The sequence below is a fragment of the Seriola aureovittata genome, chromosome 7, assembly GCF_021018895.1.
Source record: "Seriola aureovittata isolate HTS-2021-v1 ecotype China chromosome 7, ASM2101889v1, whole genome shotgun sequence".
NCBI lineage: Eukaryota > Metazoa > Chordata > Actinopteri > Carangiformes > Carangidae > Seriola > Seriola aureovittata.
In genome coordinates, this window is record NC_079370.1 from 13,640,754 (window position 1) to 13,650,927 (window position 10,174).

The window sequence follows — 10,174 nt, forward strand, 5'->3', positions numbered from 1 at the left end:
GAAAAAAGCACATGTGTGAAAGGTGTGTTTTAGTTTCTGCTGTTACATCCTGTATTCAGGTTGTAACAGCCTGGAAAATATGCACAAGATTCTGTATGAATAAACATGTTTTTCTATGTGTGGATGTGTGGTTGTGTGCATACATTGGGGTGTGCATGGTTGGTTGCATCTGCATGTGTGTGTAAAGGAAACATAGTGAGGTTCGACAGGCTGTGTGGCTGCTGAGCGCTACAGCAAGCAGACAGCCCGCGGCCTGCTGCCACCAGACGCTGCTTTCATTAATTACTAAATAAAAACAAATTGTGAAACTAATTGAAAAGAAGGATAATTCATTTCCACCTACCAGAGGCATTATTCAATTACCTCTGTGTTTGCACCCTCCTTCTTGCTGTCTCTTAATTTTGCTCTCTTGTCTCACGCAACCAATAGAATGCTTAACAAGTGTGCCAGAAAACTTTATAATTCAAAAACTGTGCAAAGAAATTACTTCAGTGTAACGGAGTTTGAGTTTATTGTAATCTGAGTGAAGTGTTGAGCCACTTGCATGTGTCAGATAATTTTGTCGTCATGTCTATTGCGTTGTATGACTTGCTCAAGGAAAATGTGTGAAAATCAGTGTGACTAAAACCTGCCTCTTAGTGATGTTAAACTGAGTGTTGTGTGTGTGAGCACGTGTGTTGTAACATGGGATGTGAGACACCTAGATGACAAGTGTTAGATTGAATCACTTGACGGACCAAATTTCAAACTGACTCATATCATCCAGAGTATTATGTCAGCAAATTGTGGTCAATTTTGTGGCCACTGATTTACTACAAAGACACTGAAAGGAAAATTTAATTTCAAGGAGGATTCCTTTTCCACGGCACTCTCACTGCACTTTATTTCTGAGTGGCTGAGCGTCAAGCGTGGAGGACAATTTTCCCTGGTTGTCTGAGAGAGAATATGTGTTCTTATCATCATGAATTCTCATGCAACACACACACACACACACACACACACACACACACACACACACACACACACACACACACACACATATGCACACACACACACACACACACGCTGGGGGAGACGACCCCTGTGGGTGTGTTGTGCTTTCGTAATGACTTTAAAAATGATTTAGAGCGCGGAGAGAATGGTGTAGAGTGGGAGCGAGGCAAGTGAAAAAGAAAATTGTTTCAAATGAAATATGTCAGTCAGTTTACAGCTAGTTCACAGATAGTAGGCGATATTTTAAGGTGGAATGTCAGTTATGAATGTGAGTGTGAGCATCTGATCTGTGTGTCTGTTGGTGGGACTGAAAGCACTGAGGTCAGACACAAGAGGAGTGGATACTTTAAAAGACTTACACTTGGGCCATGTCTTATTAGAAGCTACAAGATCAACTGATACAGATGAGTTACTTTAAAAAGCACAGAGGCACTGTTGCAGTTTCAAGCTTTGATGATGCTTTTAAAAGTAAAAATAGAAGCTTGAAATTACAATTATGCCTCTGTTTTTGGAGTAACACTCTCATATGACTGATTAGCTTTGAAAGGTTTTTACCTTGAAGAAGCCTTTGCAGCCCTCACAAGTGCGAACGCCGTAGTGCTGGCAGGCTGCGTTGTCCCCACACACTGCACAGGTGCCCTCTCCTTGGGGACCACGTGGGGGAGGTGAGGGCAGGCTGTCTCCTAGTAGGGGGCCACAGGGCCCAAGAGCCAGGGAGCGGAAGGCGAGGCTGCTGCCCCCGGCCCCACGGTGCAGCTGGTACATGGGCTGCTCCAGGGGTGGGCCGTGAGGATGGGAGACTGAGGATGAAGAGGAGGAGGAGGAGGAGGAGGTTCGAACCAGTCCTCCTCCAAGACTCTCATAGCCGCCGACGCTGCCGCCACTGTGGGGTGGCGAGTGCTGGTAGAAGTGAGGAAAGCGGGGGGACTTGAGGGGGCCCGTCTCCAGGCTGGATCCCAGAGAGTGGGGATGCGTCGGAGGAGCCAGGGAGTGATCCTCCCAAAGGAAGGAGGTGCCAGGCTGGGGGGGTAGGGACGGGGTGGTGGGAGTGGAGGGTGGAGACTGTTTAAAGTACATGGTGGAGGAGGACATGGCATCCAGTGTCGGAGCCGTAGGGTAGCTCTCCTCTTCCTTTTTGATGGTCGGCCTGTGTGTAGGCATCTGGTAGAGGCAGGAGGACTTGGGCTCGTAGCTCCCCTCCACAAAGACGTTGAAGCTGGGGAGGGAGGTGGTGGCGGCGGCAGAGATCTCACCCCCGCCCAGGTCCAGCTTGGTGTAGTCAGGGGTCATGAGGTCAGAGCTGTAGCTGTCGTTCGGGTAACTGAAGGACTGGCCAGAGTAGGCTGAGCCTGGAGGGGCGGGCCCATACTGAGCCTGCACACAGGGCATGTCTGCCAGGGAGACAGAGCACACACGTAGGTCAGAGCTGCGTGGCACATCAGACCACATGTATTCCAAAAACCTTTCAATCAAAAAGCATTTTTATGGTGTTAGTAGGGTACAGCTGTACTGCAACAATCATTAGTCAGAGGAGAAAGTTTAATGAGATATTAGTTAAACATTGATTTGAACAGAGAAGCAGGACTTCAAGAAGGAGACTGCCCAAAGACACACAGTAGAGGAATAACCCTACAGTAAATCTTCAGGATAAAGAGTCTAAAAGTAGCACATGCACACAAAGGTAGTGCTAAACAGCATCAACAAATAAACAGTGAATGATAAAAATAATTCTGCACAGCTCTATTGGAACAGGCAATTTTTTTCAGCTCGTGTCAGAGATTTTGCAATGTTGTAAAAGTTTTCTGAAAAAAACCTTTCAAGGAATAAAAAAAAAGAAGCTTTGAACAAATCTTTCCATTTACTGCCATTTACTCAATTTCCTGCTTTAACACTTCGACACTTCTTGCACTTCACTGAATAGGTATAGCAGAAATATTTGGAGCACACAAACACACACACTCAACCTCAAACGCTGCTGATTTTCCTGCAGTTAGTTCAGTTAGAGAAGCTGAAGTTGATCAGTAAAGCAAAGATCCAATCGAAATATGTGTGTGTGTGTGTGTGTGTGTGTGTGTGTGTGTGTGTGTTGTGTGTGTGTGTGTGTGTGTGTGTGTGTGTGTGTGTGTGTGTATAGCAAAGCAGATGAGATAACATTAAATAATAATGGAACCCCATGGTGGTGCTGGATGCTTACACAACCCACACATACACAACTGCATAAATACATCCACACACACACACACACACACACACACACACACACACAGACACACAGACACACAGACATAGATATTTCCTCTAACTGCAGCAGACGCCAGTCGGCATGTCTTGAGTTTTCCCCTTGATTTAATTCTGGCAGTCACAGCAGCAGGCCACCACCTCATCATCTGTGTGTGTGTGTGTGCGTGTGTGTAAGTGGACTATATGGTCTTCCCTTATCAAACCTCTGACGTAATACACTCCACCTGCATTTGCGTGCATGCGTGCGTCTGGGCGTGCACGTGTGTGTGTGCATGGTGAGTGTGTGCGGGCTAATCAGTCATGAGTGTCAGCGCAGTCAGGGTTTTGTGGTGTTTGCTCGTCGCTCCTGAGCAGGGAACTGTCAACACAGCGCTGCTCCCATTGACGCCCAGCATGCGCGCGCTCTGCCGTAATCGCCCCTGTTCCCCGCGCGTCATGTTTGTCTAGTCAAATACGGGACATATCGGCCCTGCTGTTGTTAAAGCACTCACAAAATACCTCCATCCAAATAGACTCACACAGACTCGCTCAGAGGATTAAAGGCTATTACTTTTATTAGCGGCTCCAATCCGGTTTCAACAAAATAAAAGTCCTCTAACTTCATAAAATCTAATTTTCTTCTTACTTAAAAAACTTCTACTAATAAGCTACTAATAACACATTCACATTCCACACTCAAAAATAGCCCTACAACTTTCAGTTTTAGTCATTTATGCCAAATAAACTACATCGATGTTGTTCATAGTGGAAACAGACAGTGACACATTAATTTTAGCCGCTCTAATTCAATTAAATCATAGCTACCTGGGGCCAGCATGCGTTTTGGCTGCGGGTGCTCAAAAAACAAAAGGATGACTCAAAGCGTTAATTAAGTAAAAGAAAAAGAAAAACACAATATGAGGGACACTCATCTACACAACTTTATTTATTTATTTATTCCTTTATTTATTTAATATTTCTGAAGGTCTTTGAGTAGGTGTATTTGTTATAACCAAGACAGCTGACATCTCAGCTGTGGACCTAGTGGGGAAAAAAATAGCCTACAATTATTTTGAAAAGAATCCCAGTCTAAAATAATAATTATCTTGGGTATTGTTAAAATTAAAGTATAATTATTTTATCATAATTCACTCTTAAGTATATGAGACATACAGAGAGAATTACAACATGCCTCAAAGGGGATATTAGACTGCAAGATTTTTTTTTTAATTGAGGATATGAGTCAAGCTGCAGGCCTACGTGTGTTTGACGTCATGAAGTTTTTTTTTTTTTCTACGAGTGACCAGCTCTTCAACCCACGTGGAAAAACACACATGCAACATTATGGGCGTCATGGGGCCTTTCTGGGCTATACCTAAATACCTTTAGATCTGATTAGGCATCAGGGGAAGAAGAGAGAGACAAAAAGAAAAAAAAAGGAAACCGTGAGAGGAGGAGATCACAGTGGCAAACTTTGTGGCTCTCTGTGTTATGTCAGTAGGTCAAGCCTCAGATCAGTGCTGGTGCATTAGTTTGTGTGTGTGTGTGTGTGTGTGTGTTTGGGGGGGGGGTTTGTTCAAGACTTTTTGCACCTGTCATACACAGTATGTTATCAGCAGCTACATGCACACACATATATTTTAAATTGAGTTCACCTGAGAGAGGCAAAGAAGTGTTGTAAGACAAATACAATATATTTGAGTGTTAGACCTACTTCAAACTGTGTGGATTATGATGTTTGCCTCTGTGTGTGTCAGGTGAGGAAAGAAGCTTTTGATGAATTGTTTTTTCATACACACACACATATCACTAATGATGTTCAAGATGTCAACATGAACCTGCATATGCTCATTCAGCCAATAACATGTGCCCTTAGCCTGAGAGGAACCTGTAAAACCACTTGTGTCTGCAAATATATCATCTTCCTCTGTGCTTTACATTTGGTGGTGTGCCTCGCTTTCACTCAGTAACACACAAACACACACACACACACAACACACACACACACACACACACACCCGCACACACACACACACCAGCACACATGCAGCCTCTCTCTCTCTCTCCCCTCACACACACACACACACACACACACACACACACACACACACACACACACACGCACACGCACTCATCTCACCCACCAATACAAATACAGTTGTATCAGTGGGGCATCCTTATTTTCATGTCATCGAAGCCAATCTGTGGGGACACCTTCTACACTCCAACACCACCATCGGATTACCTTTTGTTGCACTTGCATGCAAGGAGGTGTGTGTATGTGTGCAAGCAAGAGGACAGACAACCCAAGCAGAGTCAGACACAGGTGGTGCAGCATATAGTGAGGCGAAGGGAAACAGTCTCTAACCTCGAGGTGTGCATTTCAACTGGACAAACTGCAGCTGTTCCAATAACTGAGTGCGCTTGTTCATTGTCAGAATGCCATAGATCTAACAAATAAAAACATTAAGTTGCAGACATAAATACAAAAACACAGGATTTTCTTTCTCTTTTTAGTCAGTGATTTGCGAAATAAATAGTTTGAATTCACCGGCCTATCACTCAATGAGTGATTTTCATACATATGAAACACACACAAATACACACTCAAAACACAGAGACACAAGTACACTACCAGAGACAATACGTTAAATATCAATAAATATCTAAATATATAGGCTATATTTAGGTGTGCCTAGTCTCAGGAGTCTCTTATTTCTGCCAGTTTGTCTAATGGTCGAAATGTGAACTCAGTCCGCAATTTCAAGCCGACACACACAGAGAAAAGATCACCAGCATGTTTTTCAACTTTATCATTTGCTTTTCTGATTTTGATTAGAGTAGACAGGAGAAATTAGATAAAAATATAGCATGTTTTCTAAGTTAAACTCTAATTTAACAACTAAGTCGACAATCGACTTTTCGGGGCTATTAAGCTTTTTTTCTCCTGCACTAAAACATAACCAGACACCTATCACACCACAATAAGTGCAGAAAAACAGACCTGCGCCACAACAGTCTCTCACTACAAAAGCATCAGCTGAAAAAAAGAGTAGAAGTGGAGAAAGAAAGAAAGGAAGAAAGAAAGAAAGAGAGAGAGATAGAAAGACAGAAAGAAAGACAGAAAGAAAGAAAGTAAAAGAAAGATGAAACTGAAAAGGCAGGGCTCGGGTCCCGGTGTGTACCTGGTGATAGAGCTTCGCGCTGAATGGTGCTGGGTGTCCGGGATTGAGGGGTGGCGTGGCTGCGGCCGGGACAGGGCTCCTGGAGCGGGGAGGGCTCGGCAGGCGTCACAGAGGAAGTGTCCGATCGCCGGGGCTCCGAGCTCGGCTGGGCGCGCTCTTCCGAACCTGTGTCTGGAGGAGACAAGTCTGGGTTACAGCCAGTGATGTGGTGGCAGGCTGAATAAAAAGGTGGGCACCGTCATTTCCACTCAGCGACCATCACAGCTCAGAGGCTCTGTCGGTAAGTGCTACTGATGTTTTTGTATTTTTCTGATCAGGAATCCTACCTTTACATTGCTTCCCCAAACTTTGGCAATTTCTAAATGAGGCTGGACTTTACAACATCCTAACACCCAAAAACACTTGGCCCAGAGAAATGCTGCCACGATTTAAAGAGAATAAGCAACAGCGTAATTTTACAGAATGAGAGATAACTATTTTCGAAAAATCTAATCTGACAGAGGACAGTATGAAAAGAAGCAGACAGACGAGAGGGTTTGCAAACTATTTTGCGCACATCAGAACCAAATGCCACTGTACCAAAGCGGTATAGGATCATTTCAATAATCCATACAAACCCAAAGAATTACAAAGAAAGAGCAAGATTTACACATTTAAATGAAATATAGAGCAATAACTTTGAATCCATGCTACAAAGAGAATATTAAGAACCACAACTGAGGACTTTTTGCTCATTTCAAGACTTGCACTTACGTGGGCGATGGGTTTCATTCTAACACTAAGCAGCGCTCCGTTATTAGACCTATTATAATTTTCTGTCTTTCCTTTCCTTTCCTTTCCTTTTTTTTTTTTCTCTGCAAAAGTCAAATTCAACCAGTCTAAAAAAAACTACACACAATTTCTACAAATACAGACCTACAAAAGTGCTAACTTTTATAAAAGCAGTCTGTGTCAGTGGATCCAGGCCATCGCTTTTCTTGCCTCTGATCACTACCGTATTCGCCTGCTCAGGGTTCATCCAGAGGGAGAGAGAAATATGGAAATTTTGGAGAGTCGGACCCGAAACCAAACCAGCGGACTCCTGTGCGCCGTGCGCCTCCAACTCCCTCTCACTGCAGCAGGGCGCACCGTGGCCAGTGGATTTCAAGGCCCAGAGCGCCCCCTTTCTGTCACACACACTCATAAAGACACACACACACACACACACACACACTCTCTCTCTCTCTCTCTCTCTCTCTCTCTCTCTCTCTCTCTCTCCCTCCTCTCTCTCTCTTTTGCCGGACACACACAGACCCTCTAGGATACGGTCAAGCCGGGAGACCACTCAGTCTCCCAGTATGCATCTCAATACTGTGTGTTGACAAGGCGCAGCCCTCATAGCAGACTATCGAGGGCTACAGGCACCTGCAGCCCGCTGTCATCTCTTAATCTTTGTGTCAACAGATCAAACTCACCCACTTTGTGTTAAATAGAGGAGGCACTTTTCCCCTAACTCTGGACTCAGAGCCCCTCTCTGAGACTAAACATTGGACCTAACTATTTTGATGGTTCTTTGGTCAGGACACGGCTGTTATACAATTTTAATGCCCCACAGAGGCTACCAATATGTTGGAATAAAGAAAAAAGACAAACCAGAGTAAACAAACAAGCCAGGCTCTATAACATTTATTTGATTAGGGAGGATTTGGAACAGTTAAACCATTATTCAGTTCTATGTAGAGCAACTTGGATGCAGAAAAAAGCAAAAAAAACTAGTTGGTTATGGTAGCAGCAGAAATAAGATATTCTTTGATGCAAGCCAACATAGCCCCGTTATTATACTAAACAAGTTAATAGTGTAATTGTGCGTAAATGCGCTCTTGTCATAACCTTTGTGGAGGGTTCAAAAGTTCCATATTCACTTGTAAGAAAGAAAAAAAGAGACGCATTTTTCTGCAAAGTGAGACACTCAGTCTGTTTGTTTTTCTCTAAATGAACAAACGGGTCCCCCCTTGCTTTCTTCTCAGGCCGAGTCGGCCGGTGGGGCTCTGGCCCTGCGCGCACCGGTAACCAAGAGAACGACGTAAGAGCTGCAAAGCACGCGCCCCGGAGCGCCGGTAGCCCCCGGTTAGCCCCTCGCACCAATAACCGCGGACAGGGCGAGGCTTCCAGCAAACAGAGACAGAGAAAAGAGAGGACATAAAGGAGAGACAGGAGAAATATGTGAGTACTGTAAATCAGCCCTGAGAGGGAAGCTGTCAGAAGTGCCTGCGTAAACCTGAGTGTGTGAAAGAAAGAAGTGTACCATCAGCAAGTTATCAAAGCGCCTTAACTCAAATATAATATGCCATAAAATATAAACAACGACAACCCAAAGGCTTGGCAGCTGCTATAGAATACAGGCCCTGTGTTGTCTTCAGATGTTTCAAGGAAATACTTCACAGTTGATTTCTGAAATCTGATGTACTATGGCTTTCTGGTGAATGGCTGAGGGTGTTTTTCCAGATATCAATGGAAGGAGAGGCCGTGTCCCCACAAAGACAGTGTGACTGCTAACATTTGCATTTGGCCACGAGTTGGGCGACAGCTCAGACTATATGAATTAAGGCTGTTTGGAAAACAACTAAAACCTTTATGTGAAGCTTTAATCCTCAAAAAAAGCAGATCAGGGTAAGGAATCATATGGCTGTATAGGCTATGCTTATAGGCTAGACTTGCCTATCAATGACATGGCATATAAACACAAACACACCCACTATCCCACAAACACACTCAAACGCAACACACCATGTCATACTTAAAAATCCCTCATTAACAGCACAACCTCCCCAGAAAATCCTACATGAGTCAAAAAAACCCACATGGCATGAAATCAAAGAGCTTTAACTCTCCTCTCTCTCAGCTCCTGCCTGAATGTAGGTTAGTCTATTCTCCACTCAGACCATTAGTGCGTCTGACTCTACTATTCATTGTGTGAGTGAGAGGCATCTCATTTCCATGACAACCAGAAAGGATATGATACCTTCCCAGCGCAAATTAAATTCGATTTCAGCTTCATTTGCTCTTGGTGACAACACACACACACACACACACACACACACACACACACACACACACACACACACACACACAGATACAATATGAGCTGCTGTACGCGTACTGACATATCAACAGGTTATAGGCAAAAAGTTGGACAGACCAGACACCAATGATGTGATCAAAGTATAAATTGAAAATGTCATAAGATTTAGGGAACAGAAGCGAAACCATGCGAGCTGTGCGTTAATGTTTGGTTCTGTGTGAATCTGACAACATAACAAGTGCGATATAGCACGACAGGATAACACGGATTCATTCATTCACAATTTACTTACTGATTTGCTGTAGCGGTTCCGTCTTTACATGTGGTAATAACCTCGCATGAAGTATCCTATTTCCATCCAGAATAATCACCAAGAGTCGAAGTAATGAGGAGAAAACTATATATAAAAAAAGTCTTAGTCGTATTGGAGAGGTACAGGATGCATCGGTGGCAAAAAAAAGTTCTTCCTCTTACTTTTTCTGAAGTCGAGCAAAGTAGAAAAAAATGAAATAGAAAAATAAAAAAATGAAAAATAAAAACTCCCGAGTGTAAGGAGTGTGTCTGCGTCCGTGAGCTGAGTGTGTCAGTGCTGATGGGTGCTTTGCAAAGTGTGGAGTTGTAACGCGGGTTTGTTTATGTGCGCCGTCTGAGGGGAGAAAGTCAAATAGTGCATTTATGTGGGCTCTGCCTCCACATAGAGCGGCTGGTATGCGCT

General features: G+C 43.9%; 1 protein-coding gene across 5 annotated transcripts in view; it reads right to left on the reverse strand.

Moving 5' to 3' along the window:
- The window catches only part of nr4a3 (nuclear receptor subfamily 4, group A, member 3), a 21,991-nt gene extending 12,074 nt beyond the window's left edge, over window positions 1–9,917 (reverse strand). Inside the window, exons 1-4 of one of the 5 annotated variants that reach the window (XM_056380768.1) lie at window positions 7,330–9,418; window positions 6,399–6,569; window positions 5,582–5,663; window positions 1,549–2,384 (exon numbers count right to left, since the gene is read on the reverse strand). In XM_056380768.1, the coding sequence (XP_056236743.1) occupies window positions 1,549–2,384; window positions 5,582–5,645 (900 nt within the window). In that variant the 5' untranslated portion in view covers window positions 5,646–5,663; window positions 6,399–6,569; window positions 7,330–9,418. Of the gene's footprint in view, window positions 1–1,548; window positions 2,385–5,581; window positions 5,664–6,398; window positions 6,570–7,151; window positions 9,419–9,751 lie in introns of those variants that run through there. The other 4 variants (XM_056380767.1, XM_056380769.1, XM_056380766.1 and 1 more) reach the window with 4 other exon arrangements.
- Window positions 9,918–10,174: the final 257 nt, after the last annotated feature.